At 39.5% G+C, this 22,014-nt stretch overlaps 1 protein-coding gene across 1 annotated transcript in view; it reads right to left on the bottom strand.

Annotated features, from left to right (window-relative positions):
• The window catches only part of sema5a (sema domain, seven thrombospondin repeats (type 1 and type 1-like), transmembrane domain (TM) and short cytoplasmic domain, (semaphorin) 5A), a 788,567-nt gene that overhangs the window by 5,538 nt on the left and 761,015 nt on the right, over positions 1-22,014 (bottom strand). The window contains exons 18-20 of the mRNA XM_039754371.1: positions 15,163-15,333; positions 3,038-3,193; positions 1,997-2,041 (exon numbers count right to left, since the gene is read on the bottom strand). Of these exons, the coding sequence (XP_039610305.1) occupies positions 1,997-2,041; positions 3,038-3,193; positions 15,163-15,333 (372 nt within the window). The remainder of the gene's footprint in view (positions 1-1,996; positions 2,042-3,037; positions 3,194-15,162; positions 15,334-22,014) is intronic.

Raw genomic sequence — 22,014 nt, 5'->3', positions numbered from 1 at the left:
TGTGTTCAACATTTCCTGTTATCCTATACTTCCATAGATCTTTGTAGACATGGAACACACGTGAAATGCATGTGTTCCGAATAACAATATTTTTTTTAGCCTAGGTACCTGACTTCCTGACAAAACAATCATGAATTGTTCTACGTCTTCAGCCACTGCATAGTAACTCATCAATATTCATGAGCAAGGTGGAACCTTCAACCAAAACACACAATGGTGTGGAAATGAAAAGCTCTAAAGCCAATTTTAGAACAAACTGAAACAGGACCGTTAATCAACTCAAGTGATAAGAGATGTCAATGTTACGTATGCAGCACTGTACGACTGAAATGCCAGGTGAAGTGAAGGGGCAAAAAAGACTTCAGCCCCCTAAGTGCTGTTCACAATGCAACTACTGTACTTGTTGATGTCATTTCATTTTAGAAATCAGAAATACAATAATAAAAAGATCAGTATGCTGCAAACCATCCTTCTGATATGTTTCTGTGCTTCTGTATTTTTTGATAAATAATTTTTCAATAACAGTAAGCAAAGGAAACAGCAAATAAAGTAATGACAGTATGGACATACAGCAGTATAGGGAGCACAAGGATATCTAAGAGGCATTGAAGGAAAACACTTGAAGATGGCTAAGGAGCATTAGTGAGGATGGAGCTTTGGGGAGCTGCAAATGGTGCCGTCAATTGGTTTCCTGGCTAAATTTCGTTGTCCCATATTACAAGTAATGTAAGATGCAACATTATGAAAAAAAGGATATTACTTATTTTTTACTTTACCCAAGGCAAATTACAGCATTTGAGATACTATTGACTATATTCTTTTGTTTTTCCAATTGCAGTCAGGAGAGACGATAATGACACAGTGCCAGTAGCGGGATTGGAACTCACAACTTAAGGGTTTGAAGTCCAAAGCCTTAACCGCTAACTCCAGAGGATATGGAAACCAACTATCAAAGCTCTAGAGTGGGCAGCAAACTCAGAATGTAGCTGTGAGTGATACTAGAGATACAGAGTAGGATATGGACCAAGGAACAGCGTCGGGTGAAGAAGTTGATGGTGGGGTCAAAGTCCATATAAGGTTCCTAAGTGGTAGAGCAAAAGGAAAACCATGAGAAAGAATAAAGGATTGGGAGTCATGTATATATAAGGAAAATAGGATGTTATATACAGTTATGAATGGAGTTTCTTTTTAAATTTGTTTCTGGGCTTTTCATGAGTTATAAATATCCTAATATTGTGATTTATTTTATACTCAAGTAATTCATTTCTGTGGCCATTTTCCTGATTGAAGCCTTCTTTAAGAAAATGAGTTTTACTTAACATTGTTTCGGATGCCATTTTGTTTTGAAGATTGGCACCACTGTTTTGGGGATTCTGTCACCATGTTGCAGGTCCTTGTTTGCTATGGAAGTGACTTCTAAGCTCACAAAATCAGGTGGGTGAGATAGTAAAGAGTTAAAAGGTTGTCTTGACTGCCATTTTGCATGATATTGGACAGAACTTACTGGTGATTCTTTTGATTTTTGATTAATAATTTCTGTTTTTTGACTTTGATATTTGGTTTGTGATTTGGCTTTGATGTGTCTCGTTTTCTTTCCTGGTCTTGTGCTTTTCTTTGCCCTTTAACTCTACTCTTTCTCCAGATCCTCAGTCTATATTTTTTGGACTGCCTGCCTTATTTGAAGTCAGTAGAGGAACAAGTTGTTTTATTGATGTGAAAAGAAAATAAATCAATAGATATAGTTAATTCATATATAAAAATACAAAAAAAGTGTAAGTTCTGTACTACACTACACTAAGTGCAGCCAACACCATTATCTATCAGGTATTTTTCTTTTCTCCAGGGTAAATCAGCTCCACCTGAAAACCACAGAGAATTTCAGTTCCAGCAGCTTCCCAGCCTCATTCTCCTCAAAAGAATATTTTTTTTAAACCAATATAAAAGAATAATCTGTACTTAGAATTCTCATTAAATTATATTAAAGAAAGACATTTACCTCCACATCTCCTGTCATCCATGCTTGAACGTGCAATTGAGATTTCTATGAAATACAAATAAAAAATATATGAGTATACAGAAATCACTGTAGATTCCATTTTGTAGTAAAGATGAAAGCGTTTTCTTGAATGCAGGTTGACTCAGGGGGCTAAAAAAAAAGAAACAACAAGGCCCTCCAACAATAGTTTGTGTTATGAATTATAGAAGGACAAGTGCATAGTGTTGGTAGAGAGGACTGAATCAGAGTAAAGTTGAGTGGTGTGGAGAAACAGGCTAAGGTGGATTTAACCTTCTTGAAGTTAATACAGAGTGTCCCTCGGGCTTCAAATTCTATGTAAAATAGTTAACTCAGAGTCTTTCTTGGGTTAAGCTGTTTTGATGAGACATACTGTGTTAAGCCTGAAAACGCTCAGGACAGCATTCTACTAACATCTTGTTGATGAATAAACATCATACTGCAAAACAATCATGAATTGTTCTATGTCTTCAACCACTGCATGGTAACTTATCAATATTCACGAGTAGAGTGGAACCTTCAACCAAAACACACAATGGTGTGGAAATGAAAAGCTGTAAAGCCAATTTTAGAACAAACTGAAACAGGACCGTTAATCGACTCAAGAGATAAGACATGGCAATGTTATGCATACAGCACTGTACGACTGAAATGCCAGGTGAAGTGAAAGGGAAAAAAAGACTTTAGCCCCCGAAGTGCTGTTCACAATGTAACAACTGTACTTGTTCATGTCAGGGGAAATATGGAAGTCACTACACCTTCCACTGACTTCTCTTTTTAGTTTGTGTGTATATGTATTTATTTACTTACTTATCTATTTGTCTATTTATGTATTTATTCATTTAATGAGCTTCCGTAAAAAGCCAAATTTCCCCCTCGAGACAAATAAAGTTCGTTCTATCTATCTATCTATCTATCTATCTATCTATCTATCTATCTATCTATCTATCTATCTATCAAAATTTGCTGCAAAAGACATTGGAACAACAAATGAAAACATAATGCCCAATTTTGTGAACTCACCAGGTATGAAGTTTGACTCTGAGATGCAGGTTTTTGTTTCTGTACTGTTCCCGGAGCATTGGTTTCCAGTTGGGAAAAGGATGTCACAGTGCCTAGTCCGAAACTGTACACCAGATGAATCGCACTCCGACCATTCAGACCAGTCTGACCAACTCTCTAGAAAAAATCATAAAAATCTTGCATAATAAACTAAACATATACCAATATACTTTATTTGTAAAGACAGGTTCAGCCTAAAAGAGGAGTATTTTGAGAGTTTCATCTTGATTTAATTCTCAATTTAGGAATTTAGGCACAATTAAAATAATTTTAAATTACAGCCAAGACATTAATAATGTTGCAAAGGGGTGTTACTGGTGGAAATGAATGATTATTGTTTGTTATTGACATACGAATGCAAGACACCAATTTCAGCAACCATTACTGTTGTTGTGTTTTTGAGCTATTGAAAGAGTGATGCAATTTAAATACAGTATCTAGGATCAGTGGACGTCCATGAGGGAGAACTTGATACAGAGATAACCCATAGATTACAGTGTGAAGAAGGTATCAGGAGTATGGCGTGACAAAAGTATGAAGGCAAAGGTTGAAGGTAAGGTTTTTAAGACAGTGGTAAGACCAACAGTGATGTATGGAGTTGAGATATAGGCTTTAAAGAGAGTGCAGGTGAAGAAGTTAAATGTGACAGAAATGAGGAAGTTCAAAAAAAGGACAAAATAAGAAATGAGACAATCAGAGGTACAACATCAAAAGTGTGGGATATGTAACAGAGTACAGGAAAGGTAGATTGAAGTGCCATGGACATGGGATGAAGAGATACAATGATTATGCAGGTAAAAGAGGCCAAAGGGAAGGTGGAGGTGGATGGATAAAGCAAAAGAAGAGCTGAAGGAAAAGGGTCTGACTGGAGAGTAGATTCAGAATCAAGTTGTATAGAGAAGGTTAATCGAGTACATCAAACTCATATAAAAATGGGAAAAGATGAAGTGGAAGAAAAATTACTCCACTATTTTACAATAAGCTCTCTTAGCTCTTCCTCAATCATTCACGTTTAAATGTTAAAATATTATTAGAGAAACATTTGTACAGTAATTGTATTAACACAGTACCTTGCAACCCAAAGAAAGCACAATTTAATTTGTTTATTGAACAGTAAAACCATTTTCAGCTTTGCTAACATGTAGATAGGGAGAGAAGTTCTGCTTAGATTAAAAAGGCTGACACGAAACAAACCATTAGGACCAGATAATGCATATCTTTAAGGAGAATTGTGATTACATACAGTATATAAATACTTGACGTTTATTTTTCAAAAATATTTGAAAACAGGAAAAACTCAGATTACAAACTAGCACATGTTGCCATAATCTATAAAAAAAGGTGATCCAGCATACTCATACAACTATAGGTTAGTAAGCTTAAATTGCATTATGGGTAAATTAATGGAAGCAATTACAGTTGTTCCCCCTGCATCCACAAGTGATATGTTCCAAGTGCTACTGCGGATGCCCTAAATCATGGATACAAGCAAACCCTACATATACTGTAAGTCATTTTTCGTTTACGTACATACCTATGATAAGGTTTAATTGACACATTGCACACAATAAGACATTGCCAATATTAAATAATAATAAAATACATTGAACATTATAATACTCTCTCTCGAATTAATGTGTCAGAGCAGGAAAAATGAATTCAGACACAGAGGCACATCCCTGTACACTGCTGGGTTTTTACTGCATACTGTGTATATAATGTAGTAATACGTTCATGACACCATATATCCAAAGTGGTGATAACATTTGCACAGAATGGCACTCAATTTGAAACTTATGAATCTTTTGTTTCTGGAACTTTCTGTTAATATTGTAAACAGCGGAGAGCTGAAACTTCAGAAACTGAATCCGTGGATACTGATGTTCTACTGTATTAAGGAAAAGATCAGGCCAAGAACAGGTGTGTTAGTGAATAGTCCTCATGGGTTTAGATGTTGAGGTTGTGTTTCAGTAATATACTGGAATTCTGTGAGGAGGTAACAAAGCATAGAAATAGAGAGGTACATATTATGATATTTATTTTGATATTCAAAAAATTTTTTTGACAAGTTAACAAATGTGGGTTGGTATATACACTAAATAAATGGGATTTCAAGTTGGAGTGTGTAGATGGGTGAAAAATTGGCTAAAATAAAGGAAGGAAAGGGTTACAGTATAAGGAAGGATTAGAGTTATTGTAGTATACTCTGAGGGTTATAGGATGAGGAAGATTTTCTGAAGTAAGAGATGGCGAAATTGATGTCCCTTAGGATTAGTGGTGGGGTCATTGCTTTTTATAATGTATGTAAAGAATCTCTGTAATAGTATAAATAACATTCAGTAAACTATGCAGGTGACATCGTACTATTTGTAATTACAGATAATTTAAAATCAACAGAATCATTACAAATGGACAGAATTTAAATTCTTGCTAATTTGTGGTTGGTAAAGTTGAGTTTAAATTTAATAAATGTATGGCTTTACGAAATAGAAGTTAGAATGTTAGATTTGCTGCGGTGGGTTGGCGCCCTGCACAGGATTGGTCCCTGTCTTGCGCCCTGTGTTGCTCCAGCAGATCCCCGTGACCCTGTGTTCAGATTTAATGGGTTGGAAAATGGATGGATGGATGTTAGATTTGAATACACAATGGGAAACTTGACATTTGAAAAATACACCTTATGAGAAAGATCTTGGCGTAGTGGATTTGTCACTGTCTAATTCAAGAGAGTACACAGAAGCCATTAAGATGGCTAACAGAATACAGTAATCCCTCGCTATATCGCGCTTCAACTTTCACGGTTTCACTCTATCGCGGATTTTAAATGTAAGCACATCTAAATATATATCACAGATTTTTCGCTGGTTCGCGGATTTCTGCAGACAGTGGGTCTTTTAATGTATGCTACACGCTTCCTCAGTTTGTTTGCCCTGTTGATTTCATACAAGGGACGCTATTGGCGGATGGCTTAGAAGCTACCCAATCAGAGCATGTATTACATATTAACTAAAACTCCTCAATGCTATAAGATATGCATCCCGCGCGGAGCTTGATTGTTTGCTTGTCTCTGCCTCTCTCACCCTCTCTGACATTCTCTGCCTGGCGGAGGGGCTGTTTGCACAGAGGCTGTTTGCTTAAAAGATACTGACGCTCCTCTAAAAAATGCCGCTTTACTGCGGTGCTCGGCATATTTAAAAGCACAAAAGCACACGTATTGATTTTTTGATTGTTGCTTTAATCTCGCTCTCTCTCTCTGACGTTCTCTGCGCCTGACGGAGGAGATGTGAGCAGAGGGGCTGTTTGCACAGAGGCTGTTTGCTTAGAAGATACTAACGCTCCTCTAAAAATGCCGCGGCAAACTTAAAAGCACAAGTATTGATTTTTTGATTGTTTGCTTTTCTTTGCGAGCGCTCTCTCTCTCTCTCCCTCTGAAATTCTCTGCTCCTGAAGAGAAGAAGATCTATTTGCATTCTTTTAATTGTGAGAAAGAACTGTCATCTCTGTCTTGTCATGGAGGACAGTTTAAACTTTTGACTAAAGGGTGTTATTTCATGTCTAGAGGGCTCTAATAATGTTAACAGTGTGGGAGAGTTTATAAGGGCTTAAAATATATAAAAATAACTACACAAACATATGGTTTCTACTTCGCGGATTTTCATCTATTGCAGGGGGTTCTGGAACGCAACCCCAGCGATCGAGGAGGGATTACTGTATTAGGTTATATAGAAAGATTTGAAGAATACAACTCTAAGGAGGTCATACTTAAGCTGTATAACACACTGTGTACAAAAGAAGACATAAAATGTCCAGAGAAGAGGGGCTATGCTGGTTCCAGGACTCCAGAGTAGGATGTTATAGGTAGGTTATGTATCGTGATATGTGGAGTACAAGCCAAGAGAGGTTATGCTTAGCCTGTATAAAGCACTTGTGAGGCCTCACCTGGAGTACTGGGCTCCATATTACAAAGAGCTCGTAGTATTGATAGGGAAAGTCCAGACGATAGAAACTAGGCTGAATTCAGGAACTAAAAGGTTAAGCTATAAGGAGAGACTGAAGGAGATGAAAACGTTTAAGTTTAAATAAATTAAGATTTAAGTAAATTACACATAACAGTGAGTGACTTCTAGTCATTGGGAATGTCAGACGTGCCTACTGCAGTTGCTGATCTGGTTCTTAAACCATGTCAGAGTAAATGACTTAAAATCATCAGGCTTCATGCTGATTATCCAGGACATTTTCCTGACTACCAATAGCATCCTGCCTGAAATAGCTGGTGCTATACAAAGGATTATCACGTACCAGCCCAGAGCCTGTGACTTCACTGTCCTGTCACTGATTTGGACTGTAGATGTACAGGTTGAAAATCTAAAATGATTTCTTATGTGATATGTCAGTCCTGCTATGGCATGGACACCTGAGGGTGACCAGATCTTGAGCAGTTATTTGTGTCACCGGTCTGCTGATGCTTTGCTTGCATTCTGCTCTTTAAATGCAGTATTTCTATTGCACTTTCTATTATATTGTATTGAGGATTACTTGTGTTCTGTAATCCTCAACCTATCCCAACCTACCTGGAAAGGGGTCTCTTTTTGAACTGCCTTTCCCAAGGTTTTTTCCATTTTTGTTTCCCTACAAGGGTTTTTTTGGGAGTTTTTCCTTGTCTTCTTAGAAAGTCAAGGCTGGGGGGCTGTGAAAAGGCAGGGCCTGTCAAAGCCCATTGCAGCACTTCTTATGTGATTTTGGGCTATACTAGAATAAATTGTATTGTATTGTATTTGGGACAGATGAGCAGCTTAATCCAAGGTATCTTGCAATGCTGGCACAGGACATACAGGCGCTACCTCTAGTATGCTATCAGACCTCTGCCTAGCTTGTAGTGACATTCAAGTCTTTATGGAATGCACAGAAGTTTGGCTTTAATTTTGCTGTCACCTAAGCTTTGAATGAAGGCTTTTTAAAAGATGGCCTGTTCAGAAATTTTTCCACCTGTTTCCTCCACAAACTTTTGTGTGTTTTTCAAGTGGCAATGCCTCACTGCCCAAGGTGTATTGCTGGTCAGATGGTTGAAAGCAACTTGACAACTTTTTGCAAAATTACACGAGCTGTAATTTTCTCATTCCTGAAAATATTATATTTCTTTTTTTCCTTCAGTACAAAGATAGCTGCAAGCAATAACATAAGGAACATAAGTCTCAAAAGGATAAGCAAGGTAGTTGTTAATTTTACAAAGACACCTTTATAGTTCCTCATGGGTCCACTGGCCTTTCCTCCAACAGATAACCTCCCTTGATTTCCCAAACAGTCCTACGAAAATGACAGCATGTCCACCCGAGCACACTGTGCTCTTAATTAGCTCCTTTTTTTCTTTTCAAAGGAAAATAAATAGCAGAGAGTGCTGTGCAAGGGGGCAGCTAAATCAGAGTATTTTAAATCCTGAACCATGTCTGACAATTCAAAGCCTCCAAAATTATATGGTAACATCAATCCATCATTTCTCTTCAAATGAATTCAATTTTCTAGTTTACTTGGAAACATGGAAAAAAATATTTCAGGACACGATATGGGGCTTCACTTGCAATACCAATCCAATTATTATTATTATTATTACTATTATTATTATTATTACTATTTTCATTATTATTGAAGGAGCCTAGAAAGGTAAATAAAAATAAAAGGGCACCGTGATATTTGGAGGACCTTTTAACAAACCGCCTCACCCAAAATAAAGCCAAAGAGGACAAACGTACACAAAATGGTATACATTATCATAAAAACACATAGGACATGTAGAGCAGATTAAAAAAGTATTTAGGCTCTTCACTTTCTGCATACTTTATTGTGGTGTAGGTTTTATTTTTAATGGAAAATCTTCCTGTTCTGAGCCTATCAGTCTACACTCAATGACCCATCATGACAAAATGAAAACATATTTTCAGAGAGGTTTGCAAATTTATTAAAAATCAAAAACTGAAATCTCTCATTCATATAAGTACCGAGACCCTTAATTGTTGGTACTTTGTTGAAGCACCGTTGGCAGCAATTACAGCTTTGAGTCTTCTTAGGTAAGTGTCTAGAAGCATTGCACACTTGGATTTAGACAGTTTATCCCATTCTTTTGGACTGATCCTCTCAAGCTCCATTAAAATGGATCGGAAGCGTCTTTAACCTGTCATTTTCAGGTCTCTCTACACATGTTCTATGAGTTTTAAGTCTGGACTTTAGCTGGGTCACTCAAAGCCACTCCAGTATTTATGGATGAATAACCAAAGTATGAGCTGGCATTCCATCATTAAAATAAGCAGGTACAGTGCACATAAAAACAGGAAGTCCGCCAAAGTCACATATGAGCTCTAAATTGTGAGGCGTCCTTTTAGGACAGCAAACAACCTTTAAGAGCTATGTAAAAATGTACAAATCCATTGGTTTGGCACCAGTGTTGTGCTATATTGGTGTGAGAAGTGGAATGAGTAGAAGACCTAAAGTCTGAATGAGGAAGATCATGGTGGTGTTACAGAATGGCTATGAAGGGAGTGTCTGAAAGTTGAGATATGGAAGTGGAATGTAATTTTTAACGTCAATTAAGTGAATTAAGACAGCCAAGAAATACATCTGCACCTCGACAGTAGGGGATTCACCTACCCACATGTGAGGAACAGTTTGCTGCATAGAAAACACTTGCATGCCAGCACAGCATTTAACATCCTGGCAACAAAGCATTCAAAGACCCTTGCTGATGTGTGTTTGCTATCTCCCACACAATGACAGCAGAAACAAAGAGTACCCTGTTGTTTCAAAGAGTTGGGCACCATTGCAAGGAGATGGAAGTGGTTTCTGGGGACAGCGATTTTGAAAGTAAGGTTATATAATGGCTCTGACAAATTGCATCAGCCTGGAAATGAGTAAACAACAGTATGAGCTGGCATTTCATCATTTAAATGAGCAGCTCTAACCTATACAGATGTCAAGCCAAAGTCTCACATGAATTCCAACCAGTGCAGCAAATCCAAGCCGTCTTTCTAAAGGCAGCAAGCTACCTAAAAGGCTGATGCAGAAGAGCAAGAATCCATTGACATTAGGTGTTGACAGATCCCTGCAACAATAACAATAATAATAATAACTAGGTGGTTACTCTCTGCTTGCTTTGCTTGTCAACCCCCCTGGCCTGTGATATGCGCCAGCCACTTCGCGTCTCTGTCACTCGCATTGTGAAGAGGGGTGCTGAACACACCCCAAGGAGATGTGGTCACTCCTCTGAAACCCCCTCTTAAACAGTGGTACAATGGGAAACAAATACAGTTTTTTTTACCTCCTCTTTGCTTGATCAGTTGTTGGATTGCTGCTGTTGCTGTGCGTGTAATCGGCATCTCATACATTGTACATCTAGGCGTAGTTAAATCTTTTTGCACAAAGTCTCGTCTCGCGGGATGTGAGTTCTTGATATTTTTTAGCTTATAATTTAAAAATGGAATAAGAATCTGAAAATCTCATTAAAGTTTGCTAAATTCTGAAAAAACGATACCAAACATATATATGTAGGTTTTAAAATATGCCCGATTTAAAGTGTGACAAAAAACGTGACATAAAAAGGCACACAAAATTGTTGCACAAAATCATTGCACTTTTAGGCTTAGGATTTTATATATATAGTGTACATAACTTTATTTATATAGCACCTTATCATACATTTACATGCAACTCAAGGTGCTCTCCACTGATTAATCAACAAAAACAAACATATATCACATTTACTTTGATTATTATCATTAATTAATACTATGATCATTTCTAATAAATGTACTGTAAGTATACTAAATACAAAATCAGCCAGGTATTGTTAAGCAAAGTTTAACCACTGTGACGGACAGCCGGGTTCCATGCCCGGCCGGGACGCCCCTGATGTGTATATTCCGGGGGAGCCACCATGGACAGCTCAGTATCTCCCCCGGGGCGCTTGGTGGCAGCCTACATGGCGGACAGTGATTCCCCAACCACCCGCAGGGCTCCATGGGAGATAGAGTCCTCCACAGCCTGGTTGGGGGCTCGGGTGGCCGCTAGGGGGAGCTGTATGGAATTCTCAGCCCCACCTGGAAGGGCAATTAGGACCAGGTGGTCAGCCACCTGGAACTCTTCCGGGTGGGGTATAAAAAGGGCCAGCCACCTCCACTCGAGGCCAGAATCGGGAGGAAGAGGACGAGGTTGCCTGGGAGGAGTGGTGGAGCAGGAAAGTGTTTGGTTTTTGTGTGTTTGTGCTTTGGACTGTGTTGGGCCGGTGGGACACGGGAAGACGTGTGCCCACGGCTGAAGAAAAAATAATAAAAAGCCTTTGAGTGTGAACACGTGCCTCAGCATGGTCTGTGCCGGGTCGGGCGCTATATAGCGCCTTTATCACACCACTAAAGTGCAAAACAATTCTTCACTCTTATCAGAAAAAGGTTTTCTAATGACAGTCAATAGAGCAACCAGATCTAATTAGCATATATAAAAATAAATAATATATACAGTATATATCTACATTTTACCTAGGCATATGTACATGGCAACCCATTGAGTAGAAACAATAAGGCAGTCCATAGTGGTTTCGGTTGATTTAAGATGTAGATGGAGTTTGATTCCTGAATGTGATTAGCTGGCCAGCTGACATGGAGGAGAGGAAAACAACAAATTCCTATGATGGGCCATAGGAGAAAAAAAATCTCTGGAGGGCCACGGTCAGAAGACGGAATCAAGCAAATCAAATTGTTAGGTCTGATGGTAATCAGTTTCTGCATCATGAAAGTCAGAATGACGTAGGCCAGCTGGTCACCCACCCTCCGCTGGGCTCAGTTGATACAGTTAGCACCGCTGATATTAATATTTTAATAATAATATGTGTACTCTTGTAATTTTAATAATGCCCACTTGTAGCTGTGTAACCCTACTGTCTAGACCTGACAGAGACAGAGCGAGAGACAGCCTGAGGGTTAGACAGGAACATGTAACATACTCAAGCCCAATTAATCCAATTAGACAAAATCAGGAAGTTACTCAGAAGAGGAAGAACGATTAGATTTGTTTTGAAATCTGAACCTTGCTTGTGTCATTTATATTTTGTCATGAATGCATAGCCTCATTTCAGCACATCCATCTGAATAAGTATTTCTTTTTCTTTGTAAAGGTAATGTTTTGAAGGACAGTTTTGTATTTTGAAACTACCATCGCAACATGTAATTTTGCTAATGTTCTGCCTACTGTACTTCCACATGTTCAAGTTTAATTCAGAGGTCGGAAGATGTCTGAAATTTGCCCATCCAGCCTCTGTAACTTCATCTGTGTTGCTATACTGTAAAGTAATCTAGCACAATAATTAATGATGCAGTGGGTGTTGCTTTTTCACGGAGCTTGGGGAGAGCTGCCATGTGTCTCCTATAATTTGCATGTTCTCAATATGCGTGAGTGGAGTTGCTCCCACAGTCTAAAGACATGCTGTTAATGGATTTGTCTCTCTATTATAGCCAGATGCGAGTGTGCATGTGTGAGTCTCTTGTGGTGGAATGGCAGCCCTCACAGGCCTGGTTTTATAACACACATATTGCTGCCTGCATATACAATGACTCTCTGTGGCCAACTTCTCTGTAAGTGGTAAGAAAAAAATAAAATTAAAAATATTTTTTAAAAGCTCAATAAAGTTTGATTGTGGTATCCCCAGTCTATAAAAGGGCTCTATTTTATAAGATAACAAAGTAGCATGACAGGTTTGAATCCTGCACAAGGGCGCCCATTCTCCCAGTGTCTGTGTCACCTGGGTATTCAAGTTTTTCTCCTACATGATCAAAGATTTGCAGCTGAGAAATTGGGCCATTGTGGTACATGTGTGTGCCGTGTGAAGGACTGGCACCCTGTTCTGAGCTGGTTCCTGCTTTTAGTAATTCCTGCTGGGGTGACCACTAAAGAACACCAAGCTCATTGTCATTTTCATGAAACCAGTTTGGGATGATGTTTGCATTTTGACGTTGTGCATTATTGCGTGGGAAGTAACCATGAGAAGAAGGGTAAATTGTGGCCATGAAGCGATGCACATGGTCAGCAATGATACTAAGATAGGCCATGGCATGAAAGCGATGACTGATTGGTATTAACCTTTAAACTGCCACATATTTGGGGGTTAATGCACCCCTGGACGCCCAATACGTTTTTGCTGCATTTTTAAGTAAATGTCACAGTTCACCAAGAAAAAGTGAAATTTTAATGGAGCACATTTTTTTTTCATGCAGAGAGCATCACAATTATTGCAACACTGATCATTTTACACACTGCCAATGAATTGTAAAAACTATTAAAAAGCTACTGGAACAAGGTGCAACTGACGCCATTGATGAAATTCAGTAAATCACCGTGCCAACTGTGCTTGAACTGGCTGCACTCAAGCACACAGAGGCCAACGCTGATGCTGTCAGGCTAGTCTAGTTCAGGGGCAGTGATGCTACAGTGCAGCAGGGGGCTGCGTGGTCATGAGCTGGCTGCTCAACAAATGTACGGCACAGACTGATCAGCTCCAACATGCTGGCAAATTGCACTGGGAAACGACTATAGCTGGTTGTGACATTCAATGAATGTAAGTTGACGAATATACTCGGCTCCGGCGTGCTGGCAAATTGCATTGGGAACCGACTATAGCCGGTTCCGGCAGTTTAAGGGTTAATGGGCCCAAAGTGTGCAAAGAAAGCATTCCCCACACTTTTACATTACCACCACTAGTTGGGACTGTTTACACACAGCTGGATGGGTGTATGGAGTAATAGTGTTGGTACTAAAAATTTTGAACCCAACCATCTGTGTGCCTCCACAAAAATCAAGATTCATCAGACCAGGCAACGTGTTCAGCTGTCCAGTTTTGATGAGCCTGTGTCCACTGCAGCCTCAGCTGTCTGTTCTTAGCTGACAAGAAAGGAAGGGCACTGTCATGTGCTGTTGTAGCACTTCTACTTCAAGGTTTGACGTGTTGTGCATTCTGACATGCTTTTCTGCTCACCATGGTTGTTCTTCGTGGGTCTCTGAGTTACTGTAACCTGCCTGTCAGTTCGAACTTGTCTGGGCCTTCCTCACTGACCTCACTCATCAACAAGATGTTTCATTTGCAGACCTGCTGCTGACTGGATGTTTTTTGTTTTTCGCATCATTCTGAGTAAATTCTACAGACTGATCTGTATGAAAATCCCAGTTATAGAAATACTAAAACCAGCCTGTCTGGCACCAACAATTAAAACCTCAGTTGAAATCACTGAGATCTCATTTTTTCCCCATTCTGGTGTTTGATGTGAGCGTTAAGTGAAGTTGCTGACCTGTACCTGCATGATTTTATGCATTTTGCTGTTGCCACATGATTGGCTGATTAGATAATCAAGATATTAGGGTGTCCCTAATAATTTGCTCAGTGATTGAATGTATGCATGTATGACTTAACTTACATATAAAGAACTTGAGACGTGTAAGTCTCTGTCCTGCACCCCAAAACATGAGGCTGAGTCTCAGTACTGTGTTTAGCTTAAAACAGGAACAACATGGTTATTTATTGTAGTGGGATGTACCATTCTCCTATACACAGACACGGCAGTCAGGCAAGGTCGTGGGCAGGTTAGTGGCCAAATAATCCTGTACCCTGCATTTGTAATATTCCTTGTATCACCCACCAATGACAAGCTCTTATAGTGCGACTGCAATCGACTCGGATCTGCTTTAGCTGTGAGCTGCTGCAGTGTTGGGAACGGCAACCGATAAACTGTCTTCCACAGACACTGCGATCGCACTTCGGGATTGTCCTGTCGGGGGTTCCCAAAAGAGTTTAGAAACCTTACAAACTCCTTACCTGCAATCTCACATTTTCATATATTCTGTTGTCTGTGTCAGGAACACATTTTCTATTATTTATTATTAGCCCTATTCAGTCATCTAAAGTACATCCTGCTTGATTCATTCAACAAAATTGATCAATTATTGTCTTACAGACTGTAAAGCAACATTTATTTTAAATATCTGAATGTTTTTTCATTAATAGAGATGTAAAGTACAGTTTTCAAAATGAAATATCTCTTCAACCAGTGGAAATCAAATACCTGGACAAGGTTGAGTGTTGCACAGAGCCTCCTCTGTGTGCAGCCCCAGGCAGATGTCACCTCCATAGGCTGGTGCAGGATTGGTGCAGGTCCGAGTTCGCATATAGTGCCCGCCTCCACAGGTCACGGAGCACTTAGACCAAGAAGACCAGCACGACCAATCGCCATCCACTGAGGAGAAAGAAAGGAACAGGAGGACAAGACTGAAACATGGTTATATTTAGAGGATATTTATTTAACATATGCCTTCTTTTCCAAAGAAAATTTAGGTTATAATAATCTTGCAAAATTTTTAAAGTTCTGTACTAACCCCATGTGAAAATGTTGGAGTCCTCTGGAGAATTCTGCAGCAAGTAAATAAATGAAGTTCTTTTGCTTTTCATCCTAACAAATTTCCCTCTTTGTTACTTACAGATTATTAAATATAAACAAAAAAAACCCCTTTGTTTTCTTTTTAATAATAGTTAGGTAACATAGATCAACACAAAATAAAGCAAGAGAATGATTTATACTTTACATAATCAATAATACACTACCGCTCAATTATAGAGACATAAATACCACTGAAGAAAAGAAAGTGTGTGTCTTGATATTTACTTTAGACCAGTATGGCTAGATAAACTTGAGTCAAAGTAATGGAAAAGAACATTAACTGTAAGGTTTCTATTCTGTGAATTTAATACCAAGGATAAAAAGAAGCTAGAATAAGCCTTCGAAAAACCCTTTGTCCATTATGTTCTCTCAGTCTCATCTTGCCCCGCTCATGCATATCCCGGGTATGCTCAGCAGGGCAGAGACCCTTACAGAAATGGTCCTTTGACTCCCTACCTGGCCACCGTCCCTTAGTGTCCTCCAAGACACACCTCCAAGTCCTGGCCACCATCTCTTGGCTCCCTCCAGGACATCCTGAGTCCAGATTCATCTTCCCTATCACCTTGCTGACTTTGGAATGCTTAAGAGCCTTGATAACTGCTGCTCTCCAAAGTACCACAGGAGTGATCTGGTCCACCCAGCAAAGTTTCCCCAGACTGCTTTGCTGACATCTTTTGACTCTGGCTCCCAACCGATTCTGCTTTCCCATCTTTTATTCCTGTTACTTCCTCAAATCTTTTCCTTTCTTTTCCATTCCTCTCTCTTCTGGCTTCCTTTATACTCTTGTGGGTGCAGCATCAGTGACTGTTATTTTAAAATGAGTTCACGCAGAACATGTGAGCACAGTTGAAAACTTGCTAAGGGTGTGGACACTAGAGGGCACTGTCACTCCTCAACCCCAACACACAGACTCTATTTTTAATAAACTCCTCTTCACCACCACAGCCACAAGTAAACAGGCAATAAAGCACACAAAAGGTCCTTTCCTTCTTTCTTTCTTTTTTCCTCCACTCCTTCCAACAAGCTTTGTCCACCATCCACCCAACTCTGGGTCGACTGGGTTTATGGTGGTTTCTTTTATATTGGTCAACCTGAAAACCTCATACCACATAAGTTCTCCACAGCACCCCCTGGCAGTTCCCACAGCACCCAGCATGTCTGAGATAAAGAACTCCAAGTCTCATATTACAGGTATCTGGGGCACCGCTGTAATCCCGGGGAGCTGCCATCTAGCTTCTCGGGGGAGACAGTGCCCTAAAGTAGCTGCCTTCCCCCATCCTTCCATATCTAGGGTGTCCTAGTCAAGTTGAGCTACCAGCCATCTCTTACAAGGGTAAATTTCACAGGAACATTAGGAGGTGTGGCACATATAGGTGTGGAAGATGCTCTCATCTCCATGTTCCACGGAATCTATTCCCACGTGGACAAAGCCGGCACCACAGTCTGGATCATGCTCTTTGAATTTTCAAGTGCTTTTAACTCCATTCTACCCATCAACTGAGGAAAAAGATCAAGGCTTTGAATCATGATACTCCCATAATCTCCTGGATCATGGACTACCTGACCAACAGACAATAGTTTGTGAGGCTAAGAGACTGTGTGTCAGAGATGGTGGTGTGTAATACTGGAGCACTCCAGGGAACCATCCTGTCTCCCTTCCTGTTCGCCATCTACATAACAGATTTCCAGCACAATACCAACACTTGACATCTACAGAGATTTTCATGATAACTCATCCATCATAGGCTGCATTAATAATAAAAGTAAGTCCAAGTACATGAAAGTCCTGGAGGACTTCGTATTGTGGTGTAGGGACAACAACCAGAAGCTCAACATCAGCAAGGCAAAAGAGCTGGTTGTGGACTTCAGCCTGCCAAGAAGCCTCTTGAGGGCAGAATGTGGAAGGGGTGCAGAGCTACAAGTACCTGGGGATTCACATAAACCACAAACTGGACTGGTTTGACAACACAGTGGCTCTGTACAAGAAGCGCCAGAGCAGACTGTACTTCCTAAGGAGACTCTGGTCTTTTGATGTGTGCAGTAAGCTGCTGGAAATGCTCTACTAGTCCATAGTTGTCACTATGCTGCTCTATGTTGCTATCTCCTGAGGAAGCAACCTGGGCACAAAAAAGCACAATGCCCAAACAAACATATCAGAGTGAACAGATCGAAGCCTGGACTCCCTGGAAACTGTTGTGCAAAAGAGGATGATGTCAAAATCGCATGCCATCATAAAAAAATCCCCTCCATCCCCTTCAGGAGGTGCTGTCTTGGAGGATTTTAAGACACAGGCTCATTCTACCACAGTGGAATTTTTATTCACACAGATAGCCATGGACACATGGAATATGCTACCAAGTAGTGTGGTAGACAGTAGAACTTTAAGGACCTTCAACACCCGAGGTTATTTTGGAAGAATTAAGTGGATAGGACAGGCGAGTTTTGTTGGGCTGAATGGCCTGTTCTTGTGTAGACTGTTCTCGTGTTCAAGATTGGAGGGCTCAGCGCAGACTCCACTAGAGAATATTCAGAATGGGATAGGTGGCCAGTTGGCCGAGGTCTCCAGGACTGCGACATTGTGGTTGTTTTCTCTTGTACAATTTTAATCTCCTCCATTATCAACTGGCCATAGTTCATCAATTAATTAATGGAGAAATATTGTTGGTATCCATTTATGTTTAATCCTTTTTCACAGTATGTTTTAAAACACCATGGTTTTTATGTGTACCAGTTCTATATTATGTAATTAGTACAATCTAAACTTGTATTTTAACTGAGAATTGTTCACAGAGCTCTACCCCCTCCACTCAGTTAAGAGTGCAATATATAAAATAATTTGTCGTTGTTGTAGCTGTTATAATAAGTAAAGTCACCAAGTGACCAAGTGGCCACTTTATTACACTTTATTAACACACTATAATATTTTAAACAGAAGCTGGGATCCAAAACTACTCTCTGTTGCAGACATAATATGTATTCACAGTCAGTAAAGCTGACCATCCCTTCATCTCTATGCCTTACATACTGTATGCAAATTGTAAGCTTACAGGACTCCCTGAGTCTGCTTTGACAACAAACTCTGAGAATTAGTCATCAAAAGCAGGAAAAGCAGCTTTCAATAAATGGTAAAGTGAACCTGAAACAGCTGACAGTTTCAATAACAGATAAAGGCAATTGTCAGATACGCTGACAGTTCAATGTTCAGGGAGATTCAAGGAGCACACAAGAGTAAGGATACCAGAGGGAATGATTTGATCGTGAACTTTTACCTTGGGAAAAACTGAATCCTGTGGATGACCCTAAGCAAAACCTACATCAATGTTTTATTAAAATCTCAGTGTGACAGTGAGTAATATTCAGTTTTATGTTCCTTTGTTTTGAACAGCACTAGTTAATCTAGAGTTTGTCAAGACCTCAAATGGAGTTATCATATGTGCAAAAAGGAAAATCATCAGTTCTTTACAATATTTTTAGCTGTTGGTCCAAAGAAAAGATACCCCAATATGGATGACAGTTTTATATACAGTGGATTCCAAAAGTATTCAGACCCCTACACGTTTTGCACACTTTTAAAGGTTGTAGATTCATTTTAATTGGATATATTTGCTATTTTTGCCTAACAATCTACACTCAATAATACATAATGACAAAGTGAAAACATATTTTCCTGAAAAGTCTGCAAATTTAGAAAAAATCTAAATTCTTAAACTCTCATTTACTGCATATAAGCATTTAGATCCTTAATGCAGTACTTTGTGTTAGCTCCTCTGGCAGCAGTTACAGATTTACGTCTCCATGCAATCTTACCACACTTGGATTTGAGCAGTTTATTCCATTCTTCCTGGCAGATCCTCCCAAGCCCTGTTAGATTGGTTGAGAAGTTTCTCTAAGCTGCCATCTTCCGGTCTCTCCATTGATGCCTTTTGGGGTTTAAGTCTAAGCTTTGGCTGTGTAGTGCTGCCACATAAACAGATGTAATGTATTATTCTGGGCTTGTGTAGATAGTACATACAGACTGTGATTGACAGTGGCGCCCCAGAAGGTAGGATAACCGGTGTCTTTTTTTTCTGGGGGGAATTTGCATAAACCTCTCTACTTTTAAAAAGAAGGAGTGGACAGCCATCAGGAAGATGGAAAAAATCTGACAGATCAGCATGTGCCCGGGCCATGAGAAGAGGTTCTGTAGCTCCTAAAGACCTGTTTGTTAGGTGGAAGTCCACGATTCACTCCTGAATTGTGAATTTGGCATTCCACTGAACTCGGGTGAGCTCACAAGGACCTTATTTTTCTTTACCATGGCACAGACTGACTGTTAAGACTTTCACTGTTTGGGACACTTCAGTCACCTGCTGCCAACACTTGTGCTAGAACTTTGGACTTGTATGTGAACTTCAGAAGGGGAACTGGGGGAGTGATGTATCCACTGTGTATATTATTTTTTATTTGCGCATATAAGGTTTATTTTGGGGAAAAGAATTGTTGTTGTTCTTTTCTCCTATTGTCTTTTCTTTTGCATAATACATACCTCAGTGCTTATGGATATTGTCCTCTAGCTATTTTTTTCTCTCATACTGTATATGTTCATTTGTCTGTGTGAACATTTCAAAAAAAGGTGTACAGCGGATCACTGCAGGTTGCATATATTTGCCTATCCTTTTCATCAGCTGACTTAAAGTAGGAAAGGTGAGCAGTATGGCGGGGAAGATTTGTTACAGCTGGACCACTTAAGAACAGTTAGAGACTTGTCCTGAAGCCACTTCAGTGTTGTCTTGGCTTTATACTTCAGGCCATTATTGTGCTGAAAGGTAAACCAGCACTCCAGTCCAAGGTCTCATGCACTCTGGAGTGGGTTTTCTTTAAGGACCTCACTTTGTTTTTGCTTTTCCTTCATTTGTTCATTCATTTTGCGCTCATCCTTCCCTCAGTTCGACAGACATAGTGATTTGAGTTTTGCCTAAAGAGTTTGAGTTTTCTCTTGTTAGACTGTTCTTAAAGCCCTTTAAATGGTGTCATATGTCCTTTACTCAAGAGTGGCCTTTGTCTAACCACTCTACCATAAACACCTGATTGATGCATTCCAGCTGAGTTGGTTTTCCTTGCTACAGGTTGTTCCACCTCAGCAGAGGACTTATGAAGCTCAGTTAGAATGAGAACCTCCCTAGTAAATGGTCTTCTTACCCAACTAATAAGTTTAACCAGACTACCAACTTTAGGGAAAGTCCTGGGGCCTCATGTATAACGCCATGCGTAGAACTCGCACTATAACATGGCGTAAGCACAAAAGCCGAAATGTGTTTACGCACAGAAAAATCCAGATGCAGGAATCTGTGCATACTCCAACTTCCACGTTCTTCCGCTACATAAATCCCGATCAGCGTGAAAACTAACGCTTGTGCACGCGCATTATGTAACGCCCCAAATCCTCCCAGAATTATGCCTATTTGAATATGCAAATCAATATAAATCGCCCTTAAGCGCAGCCTTCTGTGAAAAGACAATGGGAAAAGCACGGGGAAAAAATAAGAATTTCAGTGAATACCAAGTGGAGGCAAAGGAAAAACATACTATTTGTTCAAATAAACCGTGGTATAATCAACAAAATGAAGTTGATCGAGTGACATAGCGTGTTGGAGAAACTTGAAAGCTCACATTCACAAAATCGCACAGTGCCGGAAATAAAAAAGAAGTCACATATCAAAGTTGCCGTGAAAAGAAGAGTTGTAGCCCACCGTCTGAGTGTCATATGAAAGTTTATTAGGGTACAGAGAAAAAAGGCACACGGTGGGGAAAAAGCACGAAATGTCAACTTCAATCTCGACATTTCCACTTTAATCACATAGTTTATTTTGTCATTTAGTAGAACATTATAAACTTCATCTTAAAATCGTTTAATTAACCAGTTTCTCAAATCACATCGTAATTAAAGTAGCACGTTAAATGCTTTGTTTTGTATTTGATCTTCTACTGTATGTGATCTATGTGTGTGAATCACTACTTGCTTCTTAAACTGGCTCTCTTCCTCCAACTGGACACAGAGTCCATTACATTTGTGATATTACAGCTCTCTGAATAACTAAAATACTGAGATGTATACGTGATGTCATTTTCATGATGATAGGAGCTAAAGCACATTATTAAACATGTGTTTCATGAGCCTCGTGCTCATGACAAGCATTTATCTTTTGTCGAAATTTGTGCTGCTTTTAGCTGTGTTGTTATTTTCTCTTTCTGTTTTATATTCAATATATATTGCGTAGCGCCAAGAGTCCTTGCTTTTCTTTCCCCAAGTAACCGATCGCCATACAATCAGCTCTGTAATAGGCGTTAAGCCATCTGTAAGCTTAGCGCCGATTCTTCAAAACGTTTAAAGAACATTGAAATATCTTCGTAGTACATGTTTAATTATTCTATCCTTCACGACACTCCCAGTGAAGAATATAGATTATTTAAATGAAGTTAAAGTTTTATGTGTATAATTTA

The sequence above is a fragment of the Polypterus senegalus genome, chromosome 5 (assembly GCF_016835505.1).
Source record: "Polypterus senegalus isolate Bchr_013 chromosome 5, ASM1683550v1, whole genome shotgun sequence".
Classification (NCBI taxonomy): Eukaryota; Metazoa; Chordata; class Cladistia; order Polypteriformes; family Polypteridae; genus Polypterus; species Polypterus senegalus.
The sequence above is the reverse complement of the archived record's forward strand: the minus strand, read 5'-3'. Positions and strand labels throughout refer to the sequence as shown.